The 23,844-nt window shown below is 44.1% G+C and overlaps 2 protein-coding genes across 6 annotated transcripts in view; one reads left to right on the top strand and one right to left on the bottom strand.

The window, feature by feature from the left end:
- Positions 1 to 913, bottom strand: part of LOC123510822 (40S ribosomal protein S14) — a 6,658-nt gene extending 5,745 nt beyond the window's left edge. The window contains exon 1 of the mRNA XM_045266246.1: positions 849 to 913. The gene's annotated coding sequence lies outside the window, so the exon portion shown is untranslated. The remainder of the gene's footprint in view (positions 1 to 848) is intronic.
- Positions 1 to 23,844, top strand: part of LOC123510814 (zinc finger SWIM domain-containing protein 8 homolog) — a 24,243-nt gene extending 399 nt beyond the window's left edge. The window contains exons 1-27 of one of the 5 annotated variants that reach the window (XM_045266213.1): positions 1,569 to 1,634; positions 4,013 to 4,857; positions 6,504 to 6,752; positions 6,925 to 7,094; positions 7,226 to 7,399; positions 7,530 to 7,666; positions 7,863 to 8,058; positions 8,236 to 8,485; positions 9,065 to 10,173; positions 10,298 to 10,493; positions 10,635 to 10,783; positions 10,949 to 11,101; positions 12,136 to 12,352; positions 12,523 to 12,762; positions 13,063 to 13,166; positions 14,777 to 15,031; positions 15,273 to 15,420; positions 15,560 to 15,771; positions 16,173 to 16,595; positions 16,863 to 17,048; positions 17,162 to 17,281; positions 17,413 to 17,574; positions 17,775 to 17,960; positions 18,429 to 18,627; positions 18,958 to 19,135; positions 19,516 to 19,665; positions 20,395 to 23,844. In XM_045266213.1, coding sequence (XP_045122148.1) covers positions 4,686 to 4,857; positions 6,504 to 6,752; positions 6,925 to 7,094; positions 7,226 to 7,399; positions 7,530 to 7,666; positions 7,863 to 8,058; positions 8,236 to 8,485; positions 9,065 to 10,173; positions 10,298 to 10,493; positions 10,635 to 10,783; positions 10,949 to 11,101; positions 12,136 to 12,352; positions 12,523 to 12,762; positions 13,063 to 13,166; positions 14,777 to 15,031; positions 15,273 to 15,420; positions 15,560 to 15,771; positions 16,173 to 16,595; positions 16,863 to 17,048; positions 17,162 to 17,281; positions 17,413 to 17,574; positions 17,775 to 17,960; positions 18,429 to 18,627; positions 18,958 to 19,135; positions 19,516 to 19,665; positions 20,395 to 20,464 — 5,805 coding nt within the window. In that variant the 5' untranslated portion in view covers positions 1,569 to 1,634; positions 4,013 to 4,685 and the 3' untranslated portion in view covers positions 20,465 to 23,844. Of the gene's footprint in view, positions 1 to 1,568; positions 1,635 to 4,012; positions 4,858 to 6,503; positions 6,753 to 6,924; positions 7,095 to 7,225; positions 7,400 to 7,529; positions 7,667 to 7,862; positions 8,059 to 8,235; positions 8,486 to 9,064; positions 10,174 to 10,297; positions 10,494 to 10,634; positions 10,784 to 10,948; positions 11,102 to 12,135; positions 12,353 to 12,522; positions 12,763 to 13,062; positions 13,185 to 14,776; positions 15,032 to 15,272; positions 15,421 to 15,559; positions 15,772 to 16,172; positions 16,596 to 16,862; positions 17,049 to 17,161; positions 17,282 to 17,412; positions 17,575 to 17,774; positions 17,961 to 18,425; positions 18,628 to 18,957; positions 19,136 to 19,515; positions 19,666 to 20,394 lie in introns of those variants that run through there. The other 4 variants (XM_045266211.1, XM_045266210.1, XM_045266208.1 and 1 more) reach the window with 4 other exon arrangements.

The raw sequence follows: 23,844 nt of genomic DNA, 5'->3' as shown, positions 1-23,844 counted from the left end.
TCGGGGACAGTGCCACTAACTTTACCTAACAGACTAGAATTACCCTAACCTAACCTATCGGAGACAATAATTAACTTAACCTGATTGAACCTGGAAAACAATTAATTTGACCTAACCTAATGCAAACTAGAATTAACTTAACCTGATTGAACCTGGACAATAATTAACTTTACCTAACCTAACATAGCCTAAACTAACTTAACCTAACCATACCAAATCAAACCAACCCCACAAACAAAAACCCAAACCTAACCTAACCTAACCCAAGCCGCCGCCGCCACCACCACCACCTGCTCGGGACTCACACCATCACCACTACTACACCACACGAGGCCACCACCACCACCACAACACCAATCCACCAACACCAAAAAAAAAAAAAAAAAAAAGTCCACGCTTACACCAAAATAAACCAGTTAATAAAGAAAATAATGATAAAAATAAGTAAATAAGTTTAATAAATATGCGCCTCGAGGTACACGTATTAAAAAGACATGATGTTTAAATGTCCTTACCTTGTCTCTACCATCACTATTTTACCTCCCACACACTCCAATAACACACACATGCACTAAATAACACACCTGACGACCTACACACCTGATTATGAGTAAATAATAACAAACTCGCCACACAGACCCACAGGACAAGGCCTTCACATACACGTCCACCACAGCGGCAATACACCCAAATGTCTCGGCTTATTTCTCTCGTTTCCTTAATTTTGAAGCGTAATTTCCCCCAGGCTACCATTGTTTGTTCTATTGGCTACGTGCTAGTGTGGAGTAATGGTGAAATGGATGACGGATGACGTGCATATTTGGTGATTTATAAGGCGGATCACTCACGGTGCGGCTTACGGCCCTCTGGAGACTTGTAGAAGAAATATTGGAATTGTTTAGATCGGCTTGTACTCGCTGGGACTCTCCTCATGTACTTGTGAAAAATAATGGGCATATACCACATAATACCCTGTACCTCCCATTGATTTCCATACCATTAGTTGTATTTATCTGGTATTTATCTTTATTGATTTATATTATCTAAGGGGTCGTGGTGAGGTGAGAGGTTAAAAGGGCCTTTCTGGAAATAATAATGGACATATACCACATAATACCATAAACCCTCCATTAATTTCCATACCATCAGTCGTATTTATCTGGTATTTATCCTTCTAGCTTTATATTATCTAAGAGGTCGTGGTGAGTTAGGAGGTTAAATCCCTGAAGGGGCTTTCTGTAATGGTAGTTTTTCTTTGTAAATTTGAGTACCAATTGCCCTTTTATGACCTGGCTTGTATCCTTGACCAGCAGTCCATCTCTTGACTAAAACCACGTCTAATTACCACAGACATTCCCACTCACGCTAATGCCTCCCACCTAAAAACATGGGCGAAAAAAGAAATACACAGCCATTACCCTATTATCTCCAAAACCCACTGATAAACCCACAAAAAACACCCCATAAATACAAAGAAACAAGGATAAATTAACCGTGGAACCAAAATAAATGCCCGGAATTAGAGGGAACAAAGGAAGGACGAGAAAATAAAGTAAAGCGTCTGGCGGAAAATAATATTGGAACCACAAGATTTGTTTATCGAGAGAGAGAAAGAGAGAACATTATATCGCTTGGTAATTTCTCTCCCTTTTTCGTGCTTTATCTCGTGCTGGAGTGCCGTGGAAGTGTGCAGGGAAGGAGTGGGTGGAGTGAAGGTGCCTGAGGTGGAGGAGGTGGAGGTGGAAAGCCAGTGGAAGGTGGAAAAGTGGAACATAGCTAAGGTCTTTTGTCTTGAAGGATCAGCTGAGTGTGTGTGTGTGTGCGTGTGTATGTGTGTGTGTGTGGCCCATGACCCTGTGTGGTGCATTCCCCTCGCTCTCACTCCTTTTGTCCTCTCCCTCTTCCTCTTTCTCATTTTATTCCTCTCTCTCTATCTCTATCTCTCTCACTCTGTTCTCTGTTCTCGTCCTGTTATTCCTTGCCTTTGTTTTTGTCCTCTCTCTCTCTCTCTCTCTCTCTCTCTCTCTCTCTCTCTCTCTCTCTCTCTCTCTCTCTCCTGTTTACTCTTTATTCCCTCCTTCGTACTCTCTCTCTCTCTCTCTCTCTCTCTCTCTCTCTCTCTCTCTCTCTCTCTCTCTCTCTCTCTCTCTCTCCTGTTTACTCTTTATTCCCTCGCTTCGTACTTTTTATTCTCTCTCTCTCTCTCTCTCTCTCTCTCTCTCTCTCTCTCTCTCTCTCTCTCTCTCTCTCTCTCTCTCTGTTTACTCTTTATTCCCTCCTCGTACTTTATTCTCTCTCTCTCTCTCTCTCTCTCTCTCTCTCTCTCTCTCTCTCTCTCTCTCTCTCTCGTATGTGTGAAAACTCTGATATATTAATTAGTATGACCTTTTGATCTGACTTAGGCTAATGAGGAGCATCACTGACCTCTAATTTGTTGTTTGGCTTCCTGTAAAATTATTCAGTGATTTAATTCGAGTTTGGCTATTAAGATTTGTGTTTACATGTATTTGAATGATATCCTGGTAAATTTGCAGTTTCAGCCAATGTACCCTTTCTTATATTTCTTTTTCCCTATGTCTAACTAGCTTGAGGACCTCCTGGGAATGCGGGGTTTTTATAGGTGGGGAAACTAAACTTAACCTAAATTCTCTCCTGAGGTTATTATTAATTTTTAATAGGATAAAATGGGGTTAGAAATGCTCGGAGACCCAACCCAACCTCAATTCTGCCCTGAGGTTATTATTAATTTCCGATAGGGTAAAATGGAGTTAGAAATGCTCGTAGAAGTGTGATCTTCTAGACCGTGAGAATGTGTATATTGACGTGTGGTGGAAACTGCAATAAATCGTATATATATCTTTGAATAATACTTAGAAAATCTTAATTTGTTTTGTGTATTTGTGTTTCTTTTAATTTTCCTCACTTTTATCTTTCCCAGACTCATTTATAAGGGTATTTATTTATTTTCTAGCTTAGTGATTGAATTAACCTCATTATCACAGGCAGAAGTGAATTTTTACTGCTAGAAGTCGCTGTTCCTTCATAATATTGACGGTTTTGTATTTCTTCTTTAGTACAGTGTTCAGACCGTGTTCCTGTGTATATGAATCGTACTAGTTGTATATATTTCAGCCAATCTTAATTTCTCTCTCTTTGCCTCAACAAGAATATTATGAGTCCATGTGTGAAGATTGTATAAATAGGAATAGAAACTTCCTCACTCGTTCACTTGCTCACTTAGGCACTTACTCACTCACTAACTCATTCATTCATTCATTCATTCATTCATTCATTCATTCATTCATTCACTCACTCACTCACTCACTCACTCACTCACTCACTCACTCACTCACTCACTCACATCTATTAATTCCCAGACACTAATGCATATATCCTGGCAAAGTATGGCTAACATTGAAGTATATACACTGAATCAATTTAACTTAACCTAATCTTTGAAATGCTAATGCCACTTCAGTATCCTGCTTCCCTGGTGTATTAGGAGCCAAGTAGGTTATCAGGGAGCCAGTAGTAGGTGGGAGGAGGGTTGGTGATAGCTGGCAGTGATAACATGGTGAGGCAGTGTGGTGCATCAGGCTGAGATATGACCCCTTGAAGAATGGTGTTCTATGTAAAAAAGCAACAGAAAAAGGATAAAATGGTGATGGGAATTTTCTCTCTCTCTCTCTCTCTCTCTCTCTCTCTCTCTCTCTCTCTCTCTCTCTCTCTCTCTCTCTCGTAATCTGATATTTATATAGATGGTCACCTGGAAATTCAATATATTTTTTTTTATAAAGATTGCTTATTTTTACTTTTTATAGGGTAGAATTTCAAGACGTAATAACTCTCTCTCTCTCTCTCTCTCTCTCTCTCTCTCTCTCTCTCTCTCTCTCTCTCTCTCTCTCTCTCTCTCTCTCTCTGGTAAATATTCTTGTTAATTGAGTAAGTGCAGTAGAATAAGTGTGGATCTAATACTCTAATCTATAATATTCTATTCCTCTCCCCCCCAAAGGAATGTGTGTAGAAGGGTGTCTGTCTTTGCTCTGTATGGGAGAAGAAAATGTGATCTTGAACTATGACCAATCTCAAGTGCAATGTTGAAAAGTAGCTGTTGATTATCACTGAGAAAGATTGGAAATGCTCTCTCCCTCGTGGCTCAGAGAATGACTTGTGGCAAGGCATCTCTCACACGACTGACGCTCAGAGAACACCATATCACTAAAATGACTTAGGGTCGGTGCCAAGGGGCCAGGGAAGAAATGATGTGCAGCGCTGATATTCTCTCTCTGTTGGAAAGTAGAAAATATGACTAGAGTGCCAAACAGTTGTGTCATCAGCCACCTGCAGAAGAAGAAAGTTTTCTGCCAGGAGACTGTGCAAGACCTGTTCAGCCAGCAGTGCCGAGTCTTTGCCTGAAGTGTTGGTGCAGTGTGGCAGCCAACCCAACGCTCCCATCCTACTCCTCTTCCTTCTCCTTGTCCTCATCTTCTTCCCCTTTCTCTTGCACTAGCTCCTCCTCCTCTTCAAACGCCTCATCCCCACCCACCTGCCTCTCCTCCTCTCACTCTTCGTGTCTCTTTTCTGCCTCCTCTTCCTCCTCCTCCTCTTCCTCCTCTTCCTCCTCCTGTGTTTCCTCCTCCTCCAAGCCCTGGCTCCCTCCACGCTGCTCCCTTACAGCCCAACAAATGTTTGAATGGGAGGAAGGGGACCGGTTTTCTTTCGAGGACTCTGAGCGCTTTGAAGAGGACTCACTATGTAGCTGGATCAGTGAGCCGGAGTCCCTCTGCAACAACTGGAGGGGGTGGAAGCGCTCAGAGAAGATTGCCTCCCTCCTCTATGGCCGAGCCAGAGACCAAGGTGAGGCTGGTGTGAGGCACGGGGACTGTTTCGGGTGCTTTGTGTGTTGGGTGTGTCCCGTGGCTGTCTGTCAGTGTATTAGCTGTGGGAACCTCCTTAGATGGCCAGGGCTGGCACTGAAGAGATATTACTGTTCTATATTGTTGTGTTGTGTCAGATACTCAGTTTGTCTGTGAGAGAAATGGAGTTGAATGCATGGGTACTTTTTTTCTTTTAGAATACAGTAATACTCCGCTTAACAAACGTTCATCTAACAAATTTCCGGTTTAACGTACTATATAAAGTTAGACCAAAAAGTCTGCATAACGTACAACCACATACGTTTTAGCAAATTTTCTGGGTTTGAATTTGCTGGGTGAGGGACTGAACGCGGCAGCTTCGCTGTGATTATCTGGCTCCCCGCCTGTCTCAAGCACTCCTGGAGCTGGATCCAAGATTCTTTAACAACCTCAGAGCAACCTCCTGCCGCGAAATGGCTTCCTTGAACGCTTGGAGGGATGGTGACGAGGTTGCTCTGAGGTTGCTGGGAACACCACCTCTGGAGGTGGTGTTACTGTCTTATATATGCATATATGTTCACAAAACAACATTTCTATTAGCTTTTTACAAACCTTGCCCCCAAGAAAGGATTGTTTTGTAATGCATAAAGTGAAGTCTTACATGGAATACCAAAAAATAAAGCAGAGATGATGAGATCGGCCACAGATGGCGAAGACTCCAGCGACTTGGCCGCTTCTTCTTCTTCTTGTGATCTTTTTAGCTTGGCGTGTTGTCTTTCACTCCTCTATTGCCTGCTATAATGGATATAATTTCTTAGTATTTATATACGCTCATGCCATGAGGATAACCTGGACTCCGTGGCAGTGAGTGATAGTGAATTACTAATGAAATACCGCAGTATTTCATTAGTAATTCACTATCACTCACTGCCACAGAGTCCAGGTTATCCTCATGGCATGAGCGTATATAAATACTAAGAAATTATATCCATTATAGCAGGCAATAGAGGAGTGAAAGACAACACGCCAAGCTAAAAAGGTCACATGAAGAAGAAGAAGCGGCCAAGTCGCTGGAGTCTTCGCCATCTGTGGCCGATCTCGTCATCTCTGCTTTATTTTTTGGTATTCCATGTAAGACTTCACTTATGCATTACAAAACAATCCTTTCTTGGGGGCAAGACTTGTAAAAAGCTAATAGAAATATATATATATATATATATATATATATATATATATATATATATATATATATATATTTTTTTTTTTTTTTTTTTTTTTTTTTTATTTATTTATTTATTTATTTATTTTTATTTATTTATTTATTTTTTTTTAACCATGTGGTATGTTGGGGACCAGCCCAGAACGCATCCCCCTTATTTCCATTATTTCCTATGGGAAAATTACGACCGCTTAACGAATTTCCGCTCTACGAACAGCTTTGATACCCCCTATCCTGTTCGTTAAGCGGAGTATTACTGTATTTGCTGATCTTGTTGTTAAAATTCTTCTTGACTTCACATTAATTTTTTTATCATCCTCTAAGTGTTGGTCGAGAAGTTAGCCAATTATATAAAGGCAGTGTATTGTTAGAGAGAGTAGTTTGTAGTGGTGAGAAGAGGCTGATCCATTGTTTGGTTTGGTGTGCAGATGGGGGTGTGCAGACCCTCACTGAGATGTGTGCCCGCACGGTGGCGGCACACATCCCCTTTGAGGTGGTGGAACAGATGATGCCACCTGTTCCTGAGCAACTACAGCTTCTCATTGCCTTCTGGAGCTTCCCTGAGAATGAGGAAGACATCCGCCTGTACAGCTGCCTGGCCAACGGCAACGCTGACGAGTTCCTCCGCGGGGAGAACCACTACAAGCACAAGAGTGTGCATGACCCACTACAGATTGGTGAGTCACTGCACTATTGCCTCATTTTGTATACCAGCTTTATAAAAGCTCTGCTGAAGGTCTTTAGTATTACACACATGTAGGTGGGAGTTGTTCAGCAAGTGTAGCAGTTGAAGCAATAGAGCGGTAGTGAGTTGTGAAAGGTGTGTGGTACTCATGTAATGTATTACAGGGTTCCACCTGAGTGCCACGGTGGTGGTGTCTTCCTCGGGCACCAAGGGTCAGTTCAATGTGGCCGTCACCTTTGATCGGGGACGCATCACCACCTGCAACTGCACCTGCTCTGCCAACGCCTCCTGGTGCTCTCACGTGGTGGCCGTCTGCCTGCACAGAATACACCAGGTGTGTGGTCGCCACTTCCTCTTGAAGTCTTCCCTTAACCTCGCCTTCTCACTTAATATTTCCCTGTGCTTCAATCATTCCAAGCTTTTCCACGGCTCATTCCTTCACCTTTCACTGTTTCTATGCTGCAGCCGAGCCAGGTGAAGCTGCGGGCCCCCGTCAGTGAGTCGCTGTCACGCCTCCAGAGGGACCAGCTGCAGAAGTTTGCCCAGTACCTCATCAGTGAATTGCCGCAGCAGATCTTGCCCACGGCCCAGCGGCTCATTGATGAGATCCTCTCTAGTCAAACATCTGACATTAACACGGTGAGGAAATGCTAAACAGTTGATGTCAGGCTCATATCAGTTAGACCTGCCTCATTTAGTGTTGATAAAGGAAGGAAGATGAGAAGTTATAGACTGGAACAGACTGGTGACCCTTTTATTCTCTGCTTAGGTGTCAGGAGCCCCAGACCCCACAGCAGGTGGCTCGGCCAATGAGCAGATGGCTTGGTGGCTGGACGAGAGTAACCTCCATGAAAACATACACAAGATTCTGGTCAAGTTTTGTGTCCCATCACCCATTGTCTTCAGGTAACTTGCAAGCGTCACTTCTCTTTGGGTAGCAGTTTTCAATTGTTCTTTCTCAGGAAAACTAGCATGAAAGTATTTACCATGTAATTCACTCATCATTTATTTTAAGAGGCTCCCCTGTGCTGACATGGGTTGAGATCACTTGCTAATTATGTGTCAGTGTCAGTGCTCACCTGCCTGCCTTGCTTTGCCTCAGTGATGTGAACTACCTGAGCTCCACTGCTCCCCCTGTGGCAGCAGAGTGGGCCTCCCTTCTGCGTCCTCTGAGGGGCAGGGAGCCTGAGGGGATGTGGAACCTTCTCTCCATTGTCCGGGAAATGTTCAAGAGGAACGACCGCAACTCCATCCCACTGCTGGAGATCATCACCGAGGAGTGCCTGGCCACAGAGAAGGTGGGCAGTCTGGCAGTGTATTAGTGTTTCCTCTGCACTGACTTGTACTCTTCCATAGTGACCTCAAGTGTTACTCATTGTTTATATTCATATCATTGCCCTGTCACTGTAGTGTTAAGGTGGTGTGTGGTGGTGGTGGTGGTGTAAGACTGATCGTAGTGATGGTGGTGTCCCCAGATCCTGGTGTGGTGGGTCAACACCAAGGTTGCCCTCCATATGGGCAGCTCTGGCCATGGTGGGAAGAACAACATGAACTCCAACAGTCATGGGAGTCAGTACGCCTGCTCCTCACTTTGTGATGAAATAGTGGTGCTGTGGCGGCTGGCAGCACTCAATCCAGCCTTGTCTCCCCAGGAGCGAGAGCAGCTCAAAGTGCAGTTCAAGACCTGGCACCTCAAAGTCTTGGAGAAAGTAGCTAAGAGTAAAGGTGTGTGTGGGTGTGTGTGTGGTGTGTTTGTGTGTATTTACCTATTTGTATTTACCTATTTGTGTATTACAGGGCCCGAGCTAAGCTCTCTGTGTCCTGTCTCCTTGTCCATTCCTGTCATATCTCTCTTTCATCTGATTGACACACACTGCATCAACGACATGACTACTCAGTTTATTCCACTTATCAATGCTATGATGCGGGAAACTGTATTTTCTCACGTCATTTAGACAGATGTCCTTTATTAGCTTTTTTCCATGTCCTCGGAGATAATTACTTGTGGTCACCTTTATCAACTCTCTATCCAGTATGTCAATCTTGTTCACCAATTTATACATAGTTATCATGTCTCCTCTTGTTCTTCTCTCTTCTAATGTGTGTGTGTGTGTGTGTGTGTGTGTGTGTGTGTGTGTGTGTGTGTGTGTGTGTGTGTGTGTGTGTGTACTTACCTAATTATAGTGCTAGTGAGATGAGCTACAGTCTCATGATATTTGTCTAGATTTTGGTACATATCTAAGGTTCCAGGTTGAGTGTGTGTTATACTCCTTGTCTTACATGATGTGGTGTTCCTGAACACAGAGGCCAGCAGCAGCAGCAGTGGTGGTGGCAGCACCAAGCGGGTGACGGACGGGGACGTGTTCCCGGGGTTCAAGCCTTCCCTAGAGGCCTGTCAGCTCGACTGGAGTGACTACCCCCTGCCAGGTGTCACCTATTCCCGCACTGCCTCACGCTATTACTGCCCTGTCATGTGTTTCCGTCATGACTCTCGCCATGAGTCCCAGGCTGCTCCCATCTCTGCTCCACACCCTCGCAATCCTGCGTCCCACGCAGGGCCTAAGAGGCCCACTGAGCGGCGGGTGCTGATCAGCCCGGGCCATCCTGGAGACCCCGAGGGAGCGGCGGTGGGGGCGTCCATGGCTGGGGCGCGGCACAGCGGCCACCGCAGCAGCAGTGTCAGCAGCGAGGGGTTCTGTGACCACGATGCTGGCCGGGACAGCGACTCTCCCCCAGAGCGTTCCCCTGAGGCAGACTCCGGCCAGGTGTCCCGCCAGAGCTCCCGGGAAGAGAGAGCAGTGCCAGTACCTGGCCTGGCAGCCACGCTGGGCCGGGCCAGGGAGGACAGAGACAAGTCCTCCCCTGATGATGGTGGTGTTGAGTCTGACTGGTCCGGCGTGGCTGAGCCGGCGCGGCCCCAGAGGAGTCGTGGGTCTGGCCGGGGCCAGCGGGCCAGGGACGTGCACGGCTCTGATGAGTATGACCTGTACCTTTACAATGCCAGCCAGGTGGAGGGGGGCGGGGCGGGTGGAGATGGCCCCGGCTGTCGTGCAGCTGAGATTTTTGGCAACCTGAAGAAGCTGGAAGATCCGCTGGAGATCTTGTTTGCCCGAGCCGAGGGCCTGCACGCCCACGGCCATCTACAGGAGGCGTCCGGGCTGGCTGTGCAGCTGTCCCATGAGTTACTGGCCAACCCCCCCAACCTGATGGTGGACCTCCCTCCACCCCCAAGCAAGGGCAAGCGCAAAAAGGTCAATCCAGCCTCCCACCATCTGACCTGCCTGGCCTCTGCCACCTTGGGTAAATGTGCCTTCCTCTGCACTGTGCTGGCAGAGAACCCAGAACACACTCACCTGGCCTTCCAGGTGGCCATGTTTGGCCTGGAGATGGCTCGTCCTCCAGCCTCCACCAAGGTACACTCACACCCTTGTCATTGTTTGAATAGAAAATCTTCCATTGTTATTATGATTATCACAATGATTCATTTGTGTTTGTTCTTTGGTCCTAAAGTTACCTTTACATCCCATTTCTTCTAAGCCATTGGAGGTGAAGCTGGCCAATCAGGAGAGTGACCTTGTGGCCCTGCTGAAGCGCCTGCCCCTTGGCCCCATGGAGCTGGGCGTCATCAGGGACAAGGCTGAGAAGATGCGCCTGGGAACCCTCAAGAGTCGTGGAGAGGCCCTGTTGCCCCTCATGTTGGCATCCTTCCTGTTTGATGCACTTGTTATTGCTGGTGAGAACTTGTCTACCATTTTATCTGTTACAATGTTAATGCTACTAAATTCTTTCCAGATTATGTAGTTTATTTAGTTTATGAAGGAAAGAGGCATGAAATGCTGATGGCATTACTTTACAAGCCTCTTGTCACCCATAGGAACAACCAAGAGTGCAGTGGGGGGCCAGAGTTACCGCCAGCCCCAGGATGAAACTCTTGGCTTTGATGCGGCTGTGGCTGCCATCGGCATGAAGGCCAATGTGTGTGAAGCCGACCACCCACTGCTCTGTGAAGCCACCAGAAGACAGGTTAATTGTGATCCTGTTATGTTGTCCACTCTTTTATGACAAGTGTGTAATGTAATGTTCTGTGCATAAATCTGTAAAATGTGGTTTTGTTGTCTAGGCTGTCTGCCCAGAAGGGAGGCTCTTAGCTGGAACGATCCGTTGATGGGTGTGTTTTGTCCCTGGCAGAGAGGTGAGCTGGCACTGACGCTGCTGACTCACTACAAGGACGACCAGGACCGCCTTGCACGCATCATGGACAAGCTGCTAGACAAGGAGGTTCACCAGATGTACAAAGCTCCCTCCCTTCCCACCTACTATATCAACAATGCCCCATCTCAGGTGAGCCAGTCTCTCTATCAGATGCTACATCTCAGGTGGAAGACGCCTTAACCCCTAAAGGACTGGAGGTGGTTATATTTTCTGTCTGCGGGGACCGGCTGTCTTGCGCTAAGACCCAGAAATTGCTTGTATTCACCCACTCTCTATGCTTAACCTACATTATAGGAGTGATTTAAATATACTTTGTACTAGTCATCAAGTCTTCCTCTTTCCACTGACACCATACAGAACTGTCTATGTGCCGTGGTTATGGAGATGCAGTGAGTTGAATATGAGAAACTTTTGATGTTTGTCCTTGAAGTGTCTGATTTCTCTCATTGTCTTTGTCTATGGAGTAAGGAAAATGGGTGCTCAACAGTCTTTTTATGCAAGATAAACTATAATAAATGCTTTTCCACACTATATAACTTCTCATATGTGTAGCTAGCGGACCTTTTCATTTTTTTTTTTTTTTTTTTTTTTTTTTTTCTGCAGTGAAGTGTGAGGGACATTATAGCCTAATTTGTGTTGTAGATATGTTGAAAATGATAAGTACATTTATTACAATCTAGTATTTTATTTAATTTTTCTGTATTTGTTATCAAGGACAAAGCACAACTAATAATTAGAAGAACAATGTATACAAAAATGTTGAACATACAGAGGATGTCAAAGCATGTGCACATTCCTCTGAATCTTGTATTACTCGTGGCGTTGAGGTGGCCAGACTGTGGGGAGCAGTCACGGAATCAGGCACATCAAAATCACTGTTATCGGTTTTTTCCATGGTAAGAGCATGGCAGAGACTGAATGAGCAGTGATAAATGCTTTTGGGCAATGTTGTCATTGAATGTAACGGGAAAACTAGCTAAACATAGTAGAAAATAGGAAATTGGTTATAACTGCCTCCGGTCCATTAGGGATTAAAATATTATTCCCCAACAGGAGTAAATTGAATGATCAGTCCATCCATGTAATTTGGTGAGTCAGGAATGAAAGGCTAGTAATCTTGCTGTCTTGCCAGGTCTCACGCCCCCTCCTTTTGTGCCCCACAGACCAGCAGCAGTGTGGCTGACTGTGAGCCCACCAGCAGCCTGAGGGTGGCTGACTCCCCAGGTGGTGGCACTGTGACTGGTGGGACGGTGGTCAGCGTGACCCCTCTGGCTTCCCTGCAAGGAGTCCATCTAGGACCACCTGTGGGGCACCCTAACCAGTCGGCCGGGGCCCACCAACAGCTGGCTCAGCAGAATGCACCACGGCCTCACCCTGCAGGTGTGTGGCTTGTGTGCATGAACGCTATGTTACTTAACAGTTGATGGTCACCATTAACATGCTTGAAGCATTTCCAAAAATATCAGTGTTTCTATTTACGCTGTGAGCTGTTTATGCTCTGCCTGTCTGTCTGTCTGTCTTCAGCCAAACGTTGTCACTTGTCTTTTTAGTGACTTCTGGGGTAGAGGTGGAGCCCTCCATGGCCCGACTCAGCCTCTCCCCCTCCCAGCCACTTGGAGGAGCCCGGGCTAAGGATGGACCCACCCCAAGGTTTCTGGAAGGAGAGGAAGGGGAGAGCCCCAGCTGGGAGGAGGACTACAAGGCATGGGAGGAGAAGTGTGTGGCAGGGAAGCAGCGCAAGAAGAGAGCTCCAGCCTGTGGCCTGGAAACTACCTCATCAGGTGTGGAAGGTGAGTGGAGATGTACTCATGAGTCTGCCACTTTGCTGTTTGATGAGGAAAGTATGCAGCTGTACTGCTCTGAGTGTTACAGTCTGTGTTACTGTAGAATATCAGGTTAACTGTGATTAATGCCTTTTAAGATATCTGAAGACTGGCTAGAGGTGTGCATTGTATGATTGTATAAAAGTGAAAAACTAAAAGGACTAAATCACATTGAGTGATTTATTGTTTAGTTTCACCTAAAACATGTTTCTTTTGAGATCAGTATTTTCAGAATCTTGTGAATACAACACTTTCTTTACTTAACAGCCTGGATCAAGTCAACAGGCCCCGGCTCAGATTCAGGATCCTCTGGGAATTCCTCAGACAGTATTGGATCCTTCTCCAGTGGTGACAAGATTGCTGGCCTGGAGGTGAGGACCTCTCCCAGTGTAAGACACCTTTCTTATTTTTTATTAGGACTGATATTGTTTATGCAGGAGCACAGATGCTCACTTTGGACATTGTTGATAGCATGATACAATAACAAGACAGGTAGACGCACGAGAGTCTTGAACTCACAGCCCTACTAGTAAGTCTTCTGAAACGCTGTTTCTGTGACGTCATCCACTTGCCTAGCCAGCTCTGATCGCGATAGTCTGCTACTCATTAAATCATGAATAATTAATATAAAACTTTTTTCTTTTCATGATCCATTAGTTATGCAGTCGAAAATTAAATATGATACACATTAGTGATTGAATGTTGATGATATTTCATAGCGATAGACAAGATATTGTACGGATAAAGACATGTCAGATAGCCTAGTAGATGTGGCTCAAAAACATTGTTAGTGGATTTTTCAAGCCATATACTTTATGCTTAATTGCATAATGCACATTGATTTCCTCTGATCCTCTTCGCCTTCATGTACCTTCGTCGTCTTCCTCAGCACCTCACTGTTCTCTCTACATATAAAACTACAAGAGGCTAAAGGCTAATGCACGTATGAGTCTAAAGGCGATCCACACTATACAGGGACGGTCACGCTCTGTTTACGGTGCTGTCACATACTAAATGCATTTCAGTGGGGACCGTAAGCCATTGAAATGCATGTAATATGAATGGACCGTGAGTGCATACCGCTATTTAAACGTGGCAATCCATTCCTTTAGCTTGCATCGGCCCTAAACTATTCACACTTCATATAGGTACTTTATTCTTGAGTGTAAACCCATGGTACAATAACGAGAGACATCAAAAGTTATTGTACCATGGTACAGTCAGTAGCCTGTAAGGCTGGCATAGCCTGTAAATTATGGACTAGGTCTAGGCTACTAGTAGAACTAATTTCGTTCATTAGGCATAAGCAGATTATACAATTTCTAATTTGGAGTGTTGAAACTGATCAGATTTAGCCAGTAAATCTAAGTTTCCTTACCTGTATTTTCTGCAGAAAGGCCACTTCCATTATCGTGTCCACGAAATGGCAGATTTTGATCAGGGACTGCCTCAGTTTTTGGATCCCTCCAACTCCTTGGAACTTGGAACCTAATAACTCATATTTCAAATTGCGCTTAATTTGGGCGGAACTAAAATGTTGCTCAAATCATGGCATTATTTACGTTTACTGTGTCAGCACAATAGCATTTTTGGAACCACTGTCTTGCGGTGGTCTTGTTCTTGGGGAATTTATAATATTTAAAATTACTAGACTTGGCAGGTGTGCAACCATACATTGCACAAGGTCTAGCTTTGCCCATACTAACAATAAGAAATTAATATTAAGGCACATGAAACATTCAATCCAAGATCAAATTCTGCCACACGTGTACACTCACTCAAAGATATGGTGTTGTTTACACGACTGGATGACGTCACTGAATCAGCTGGTGGTTCCAATAATGTTCTCGTGCGTCTACCTATCAAAAAGTTATTGTACCATGGTTGATAGACTGCAGTATAGAAATTTTACTTAATTCCTGTATATTCTTACTTGACCATAAGCAGGCTTTTCCTATACTGGTGCCTTGTTCCTTTCCAGGTCAACAAGCCAGTTGAGTCTCCTCCCCTGGGATTCCCATTGGTGCGGCCAGTGCCTCAGCCCACCCCAGAGAGCACCGCTGCCCAGCCCAGGCCTCAGCCCACTTATGGAAAGGGTGTCCGCTTTAAGGGAAAGCGAGCTTATCCAACTGTGCCCAACCAGCCCTCAGAAGCCAGCGCTTACTTCATGTTTGAGCTGGCCAAGACTGTCCTCAACAGAGCTGGTGGCAATAGCAGCACCTCCCTCTTCACACAAGTGAGTGCATTGCTCTAGACTCTAGAGGATTTGTTTAGAAGGCAGGCACTCTTCAGGAGAAAAAGTCAGTGATGATGGAAAAAAGAGGCTTGGTATTCCCTCTCTGCAGGAATGTTGGCTTGGTGCACAGATACATGGTTTGCAGATGTAAGATTCTTTTGAAGACTAAATTTAAAGCTTTGTGCATGCTGTATCTGCCCTACTATTGGAAGACAATGACACATTTCTTTCAATCTTACAGGCAAGCAGCTCCCAGAATCACAGGGGCCCCCACAGACCCCTCCACATGTGTGCATTCCAGATTGGCTTGTATGCACTGGGTCTCCACAACTGTGTCAGTCCTAACTGGCTGTCAAGAACTTACTCGTCACATGTGTCCTGGATCACAAGTAAGGCTGTATTTTGTGCAGCTAAAATATTAGCAGTGTTATTTTTGGTGTTACTGATTGTTTAAACACTGTTGAAAGTGATTTGGGTGGGCAGAATCTGTTCTCCATCTCACTTGTGTCCTCATCCTTGCATCCTCAGGCCAGGCAGTTGAGATTGGCTCCTCAGCTGTTTCCTTCCTCATTGATACCTGGGAGGGCCATCTGACGCCCCAAGAGGCAGCTTCCATATCAGACCGAGCCTCCAGAGGCCGAGATGCTCTCACCATCAGGGAGGCGGCCAAGCTGGCTCTCTCCTGCCTTCCACACTCACATGCCCTCAACCCCAATGAGATACAAAGGGCTATTATTCAGGTATGTCAGTGTTTGTATGTATTCACATGAAATGATGAGGTTGATGAATTGAATGGTAATTTGGAGTTGTATTAGTAAGTTTAATGAGTTCAAATGGTGCTGAGGACAGTAAGGAAGATGAAGAAATGAAAGACCACGAGTCAGAGCATGATTTCAGGCAATAGTGTGAGAAGGGAGGTGAGTAAGGTATCATTTAAAGGCTGGCTTTCATTTTAAGCATTTGTTTTTTAAATACAAATACTTAGTCCTATCACTTACGTGGTATGGGGAGAGTTTGTGAAGGTGATATGGTAATGTCAGCCAAGGAGGAAGAACTAGAGAAGTAAAGTGATTGATGATTACATTAACTAAAGATAAGGAAACACTAGTTATGTCATTGCAATTGTGTTCTCCACCTGCAGTGCAAGGAGCAGAGTGATGCCATGCTGGAGAAGGCCTGCTTGGCTGTGGAGGGTGCAGCGAAGGGTGGCGGGGTGTACCCTGAGGTGCTTTTCTCTGTGGCACGCCGCTGGTACGAGATCTACGAAGCACGCACCCGCCACCAGGCCCGGCACCAGGCCAGGACGGGCAGCAGCCAGCATGTGGCTGTTGAACCCCCATTTGTTGACCCTGGTGCAGCAGGTCATGACTTGCCCTTGCCACTCCCCCCACCCCTCAACCCTCCTACACCACCTACACAGCAACAGCAGCAACAACAACAGCAACAACAACAACAGCAACAGCAGCAGCAACAGCAGCAGCAGCAGCAGCAGCAGCCACCTCAACAGCCACAGCCAGGTGTTGCAGCCCTAGACCAGCAAGCCCAACCAGCACTCCATCCTCCAGTAAGACACTGTCTGTCTAATGCCTTCACCTAACAACTCTTCCACACAGATCCAGTAACATCACCTTTACAATAACTGATTCTTATATACTGAAGTCCTTGTGTTCAAGATGTTTGACAAACATTTTCTCTTTTTAATCAGACGACTATTTTTTTTATGTTCATTGATTTGTCTTGCCAAGCCATGAATGTTTGGCCATGCCATGGATGACATCCTGAAGTACTTCTTCAATCTGGTTATTATATCATGTGGAAACAACTGTTACAGGTGTCTGTGGGTGTGAATGGCAATGGCAGTGCTGGTACCCTGGTGGGAGTGACTGGATATCCTGTGGCAGCCACAGCTCCTTCTGTTCCTTATGGATTGCCGGGCATCCCGTATCCACTTGGCTACAACTATATCTCTGGCCTCACCACCAGTGTCTCCTGTATCAACCCACAGATGCCCATGCAGGTAATGGCCACTTGCCTTTCTTGTCAGGTGTGGTCTGCTCTATTTCAACACAAAGTGTGTATTGCTTTGCTGACTTGTGCTACATGCTCACTTATTAAGTAATTTCCCTGCAGATGTACATTCAGCCTCCAGGAGTGTCATTCAGTGGAACACAGGGTGTCTCCCAGCCCCTGTTGCCTCCACCACCCTTGCAGTATTATCCTCCAGTGTCCATACCTTCCACCCTCCCTCAGGTAAGACACAGGAACACAAGGCAAGAAGTAATTGAACATTTGTGTTGCATGTGCTTCATCAGAATGACTTTCCTTGCATCCAGAAAATTAGAATCTTAATCCATAATTGAGACCTTCACCTGTTGATTCAGAATGGACTAGCTGGCAATGGAGGTCTGGCAGGGGCAGTACCAGGTGGAATAAATGCTGGAGTGGCAGGAAATGGTAACCAGCCTCCTCCACCTCTCAATGTTGGGCCTCCCCCACTGTCCCAGCAGCCCGCCCTCCTGCCTGGCAACACTCCCCCAGCACAGGTAACCAGGATCAGGAGAATATAAGCTAATTGTCCACCATAGTTGTTATCATGTGCTGTGTTTTATTGCTGGTTACAGTTTGTATGTTACTGATGTGCATGATTGTATTCTAGCATTGTTGGTTTATGTCGTTAGATATGCATAATGTTGCAGCAGGAATGGTGGTGTCAGCAATAGTTTGATGAATCCTTTCCTTACAGGGTTTCTTCTCCTTGCCATACTCTGGAGCAGTGGGAAATGGAGGTGTCTCCACAGCTGGATTCATTAGTGGCCCTCAGGCAGGGGCTCTCCTATCATGGGTGAGGGCTCAGGGGCCCCACTTAGTACAACATTCACCTCACCAGCCCCAGCTGCCTTCCCGCCCCACCTCACAACCCCAGCAACAGGCAAAGATCACCTCACTTACTCAGTTTCTATGTTGTTGATCAGACATAAGGTTTACTGTCAAGATCAGGGGTGGGCAAGATGTAGGCTGGAAGATATGTTAAGTAACCCACATACACATTTGGTTTTCTTTATATTTATTTTTCTAGAAAGAACTATTGTTATGGTGGCCAGCCCTAACAGCACCATCTCTTTTTATATGCTAACACTCATGCATATTCATTTATATTCTCATAACTATATTTAAATGATTATATTGATTATTAGTGTTCGTTTCTATCAAAATTGAATGTGTGACCTTCAGGGCTTGCTTGTCATAAGTAATTGTCCACCCTCTGATCAACATAATTCCTTCAGGTTGTTGATATCATGTGAGAGGAAAGATCTTGATCAAAACCAAAGCAACAAGTAGCACACAAGTCTCCTTAAGTCCTGTACAGGGTGGGGCTTAATGTTGTGTTCTTCAGCAGGTGAGTGGCCTGGTAGGGGGCCAGCAGGTGACCAACACAGGCTCCATGCACTACCTGCTCAGCTCCTATCGAGTTGGCATGCTTGCCTTGGAGACTCTGGCCAGGAAAGTCCATGATGACCGACCCCAGGCCAAGTATGCGCGGAATCCTTCGTATGGCGAGGATGTGAAGTGGCTGCTTGGGGTGGCTAAGAAGCTGGGTGAGTGTTGGAGAATGCTTTCTTTTTGTCTGTCTATACATTGTAGTTATCTTTATGGCAGGGCAAGTAAGACAAGGCACACTCATTCACTTACTTGTTGCGGGCATTCTGTCACATCTTAGTGTATAGGATTTTTAAATATCACTATTTAAATAGTCAAGACAAATAGAAAATCCTGGAAAATAAGAGTAATTGAAAGAAGGTAGATCTTACAATGAAGCAACTGTCACACAATTTTCCAGTGCTTGCTTGTATTGTTTTTGCTGTGTAAGAAATAAGTACACAATGCTTCAAATGTTAACTCATCCTTTCCTTCTGTTGTGGTTACAGGTCAGCAGTACCTGCACCAGTTCTGCATGTGTGCTGTGAATAGTGTGGTGTCCCCATTTGTCCTACAGGAGTTGGCTGTAGAGGCAGCACAATACCTTGCCCGCCACTCCCCGGCACTCTTCCATCAGCAGCTGCGCTCACCCATTCTCCAACCCCTTGTCCAGAAGTGCCAGCAGATGTGAGCACTTCCAACATTTCTTTATACTTTTTATTATCAGATTCACTAAGGTTACAAAAATTTAATCTGTATTTTCTTAATTGCTAAATATTCAAAATGACTCCGATACTTGATATAGATAACATAGTTTACATTTTCACTTCCCTTCACTGCTTGATGGGCACCAGTCAATGTTGCCTCTATGTGTGTACCTATTTTCTTTTCTTTTCTTCTTTTCCACCATGAAAGAAGGCATTTCTTTGGCATAAGTCATAATGTAAAGATTAAGGTAATAAAGATCTCTCTGAGTAAGTCTTCAGATGGGGAGCACTGCCCTTAAGTATATGATGGTGGCATGTAAGTAATAGGATACAATAAGTAGTGGTGTACTTTCAATACAGGTTCCTGCAGTGCACACACCTCAAGATGTACTACGTGACACCAACGGATTATGATGAGTTCATCTCTATCATCTTGGCTGCTCGCTCAGCGTATCAGATGACCCCTGGAGGAATGGTTCAGTTTAACGAACTGCTACAGGCACTCAGAAGGTAAGACTTGTTGTGTGGTGCTAGAAGAGGCTGGAGTTGCTTTACATATAATGTCTTCCTGTACATGCACAGTTAGTCAGCTTTGTAGTCATTACTGAAAGGGCAAGGGGAGGGACGGATGCCTTGGCTTGTATGTGGTACATGTCCCTCCATGGTGATTGAAGAGGAACCAACAAATGTGAAACGGGGCAAGCTTGAAAATTAATGTATTATTGAAGTGTTCAGGAATGCTAGAACCAGATTAGTCAGACTGGTCTCACCACTTCATTCATATAATCCATTTCAAGCTTCCTTCACACCCCCAGACTAGTTATATTATTTTTAACAGTGCAATACTTCTGTAAGGGAACAATTACAGCGTAGGAGGCATGGAAGAGAGTACTTCATGTTTGATGTCATGAAAAATCATAGATTGCATGGATTTGCCCATGTGGAAAGGCTAGGAAAGACTGGAGAAGCATGTTAAGAACTGTAAAGTGGTACAAAAAGTAAATTAGATTGAACAAGGAAGACATGGAGGAGGTACCAGGGAGGTGCCTGAAAGTATGATGTGCAGCCTGCCAAGCTGCCACCAACCAACGTAATCTTTTCCATGTAAACATGGAAGCTGCCATTCAGAAGCTCAAAGGCATGATCATGATCATGTGTAGAGATAATGTCCAGACTAGTTTTAAGTATAAGACTGCATGGCCAAGCCTTAGTTGATGATCTCTCTTGGTGTGGATACAGATCTAAGTCATGCAAGAAGGAGCTGTGGACCAGAATCACAAATGCACTGCAGCAGACGACACCAGTATGACCACAGCCTTGTCTAGGGTCTTGTGGAGAGAATGGTGCCCTGAGGCGAGGGGGTGCGTCGCCAGCATGAGCCACAGAGGGACAGACCTTCCCCGTGTGTGTGTCATTTGATGAGCTGAGTGAAGTGGTCACTTAACATTGCAGTCACCCAGAATAAGAATATGGCAACTCAAGATAAGTGGAATTGTGACAGGTAATTAACTTATTAATACTTAATGAAATTTAAATAAGTTAGCATGTCGGTGTGTGAAATCCACAATCTGACGTTTCAAAAGAGGCAAGTCTAACACTAAATTTCCTGAGGAATAAACACAAGAGTAGTTTCAAAAAGCTGAACCAGCCTGAGTTCCACCGCCCTCGACAAGGTTGCTGCACTTACGTCTGTATTCTTAAGTGCATTTATAAGCTCTTTCCACACCAGACAACAGACAACCCAGACAAGGTGAGGAAGCATGTTTCCTCACATGTCTCAGTGCAAACCAGAAAGCATCAAGCTGCAGAGGCAACACATTTCAGTGGCAGCCTGTCACTGAATGTTAAAAGTGCTTGTGATCTGTACGTGAGCAGTGGAACGTGTTTTTCTTATTGTTATTTATTTATTATTCTTTATTTTTACTTGAGCATCTTCCCCGTAACTTCTAAATTATCTTAGTAAGAGTTAAGGGACACATTGGTTTAAATGTATTTAAAGGCTAATTTTCAGGGTTAAGAAGGCAGAGTAAGAGAGGCAGGCTTTTTAATCTGCTCAATGAATTGTATTTATGACTTGGGAGATTGAGAAGATATTTTTGAGCATAAATGGGTGACTATATATTGCATCAATATATGTAAGCACCTTAAGAATATACAAAAAGCACTCAGTGGAAAACCTTATCTTTGTCCAAGTGTAGCGTCTCATAATAATTAAAATAAGCGTAACACTGTGTCACTACAAATCGCACTTGTGTCACAGTCTAGCGGGGAGATAATTTTTTATGATCTTCTAGTTGATGGTGAATATGTATGTAGTAGATTCCACATGATCCGTTCTGAGCTTGATGCAGGTTATGTTTTCTACTCAGTGGTGACCCGGTGACCCACTCTAGGTCTGTACATAGTTTCCTTCCTTTTCTCTCTATTTTGTTTTTTCTTTTTTGAGTGCCTGCATGAATGTGTGTGTGTGCATACTTCTGTGTGTGTATGTGTTTTAGTTTCCTTTTTTCCTCTGGTTCATTTCCTTTTTATTTTGGTCTGTGATGCTTGCCAGTCAGGGGACAATTCTGTCTGATCTCATTAGTTTTGTAAAGTTTTGCCAATTTATCAGGATTTTTTGCAGTGATGTCAGTTGAATTCCATGGCAGCTGGGGAACGGTTATCTTTTTCTGCTCTCTTGGTTAACTGAGAAAGTGTCTGTGGCTTATCCAATCAGGAGAAAATACCAGGTCGCAATGGATATATTTATTTCAGGTTGCAGTAGTCTTACATTTATATTAGCTTTCTTGACTATCATTTGCCAAAATACTTATTCCCTTTAGACTAGGTGAGATGTGTCTTTGGTTTGTGGGTAGAGTTGAGGTAGATTTGAATATTGATCTCAGTACGCTAATTGGATTGTTTAAGTTCATGTTTAGTGCATCTATTCTGTGGACCACTCATAGTTCTAGTGTCTTTTCCTCATCATTGTTTTCAAGAATTACATGCTCAGAAACTCATTCATTACACCTTCATAGTTCACTTCCTTGCAGGTTGTTTTTATGAAAACACCTTAGATCATAATGAATAACCTGGGAACATGAAGTGAGGAAAAACAAGTGTAGTATTTATTTATTTATATTATTGTATTTTAACTGGCTCTTTTCAAAACGTTGAGAGCAAAAAGAAAAGCACTATAGAGAGAGGGAAACTCAAAAAAAAGCAGGAGCAAAGATAATGATAATAATGAGATGCTTGAAATTGATGGATAGACTAACAGTATTGTGAGAAGAGTCAGGGACCTGAGATGAAATAGATGAGAACTCTTGATTATTAGAGACAATCATTTGTGTATGCAGAGGTGTAGCTGAGTAGCAGCTTGTGTAGTGCAGCTATTGAGTGTCAGGGAAGTGGCTGCTTCAGAAGGCTAGCTGTAGGATCAGTGCATGAGTGTGATGCTAAGAAAGTTTTCAGGTGAATATTAGTTTTAAGCTCATAGTTTTGGTTATATATTTATTGCCTATGTTCCCAGCAATTAATATCTCTACAATTGCCTGCGTGAATTAAAACATAATTTTTTTACTTAATAGATGAATATATTAGGATAGAAATACAAGAACTAGTACATATCTGCATGAAAATTTGATCAGCAAATATTGATATTGCTATGGCAGGAACTTTAGCTTTACTTGTGATGAACATCCCAGAGTATAGACAGAAGTGTAAAATTCTTCTTGTTTTTAAATTTAAGATACGTTGGAGAAAGTGTTCATCTGTTGCCTCAGGTTGTCTTGGATAGGTGTCTGTTGGTCTCAGTCTTGGTCGTTGTCACTGTGCTGTCAGCATGCACACTCTTGCTGTCAGGAGTGTTGTGAGCTGCTTCACTCCTCGTTGCCTTAAGGAGGACACTTAAGGTTGAGGCGAGACGTGTCCACCAGCGCTGAGTGAGGGAAGCTGCCATTGATCATGTCCCTGTTGTCCCCTGGCTGGCTGGCTCAAACTGGGCCAGTAGTGTCAATATTTGTAAGGTTTCTGCATTTAACGTTTAGGACTGGATTAGCTGTCTTGTTTAACTTTTCAATAGAAATTATATGAAAACATTATTTTTTCTAAATACAGTAGCATACACATTGTTGAAAGACACATTTTATAAATGTGGCATAAATGAACACCATGAATGGTTTTCCAACATTCAGGTATTTTTTATGTGATATATACTATTAAGAATTTCACATAGTGATATTTAATGTCACTGATAGAAGCAGATATGTTAGGATTTTTTGAATGAGCTCTGTTAGAATCTACAAGAAATTTGTGTATATGATAGTGTAGTGGTGAGGGAGGAGACAAGCAGACTCAGGGGGGCCAGGCTGGTGTATTCTCTGACCTTCAACTTCACCAAATTTAAGAATGTATTTTATAATTTTATTAAGAAAGAGGAGTGTGTAACATGGTCACACTTGTTTTCATATAGAGTACTGAATTCTGCTCTGTAATTGTGAGAACGATGCCTGATCATTGAAATACGTAACAGCATGTCGGAAATATCCTTGATGAGCTGACAGCAGTGTTAGACCTGGTACAAGTATTTGAGTACAATGTAATAAATCTTTTGGCAACATTTCTCCATTTTCAAGTGCTAGAGGCGAGCCACGGCAGAAACACTTTGGAAATATTTTTATGGTTGTATGACAACAAGAAAAAGAAAAA

This window comes from Portunus trituberculatus, chromosome 30 (assembly GCF_017591435.1).
Source record: "Portunus trituberculatus isolate SZX2019 chromosome 30, ASM1759143v1, whole genome shotgun sequence".
Taxonomy (NCBI): Eukaryota; Metazoa; Arthropoda; class Malacostraca; order Decapoda; family Portunidae; genus Portunus; species Portunus trituberculatus.
The sequence above is the reverse complement of the archived record's forward strand: the minus strand, read 5'-3'. Positions and strand labels throughout refer to the sequence as shown.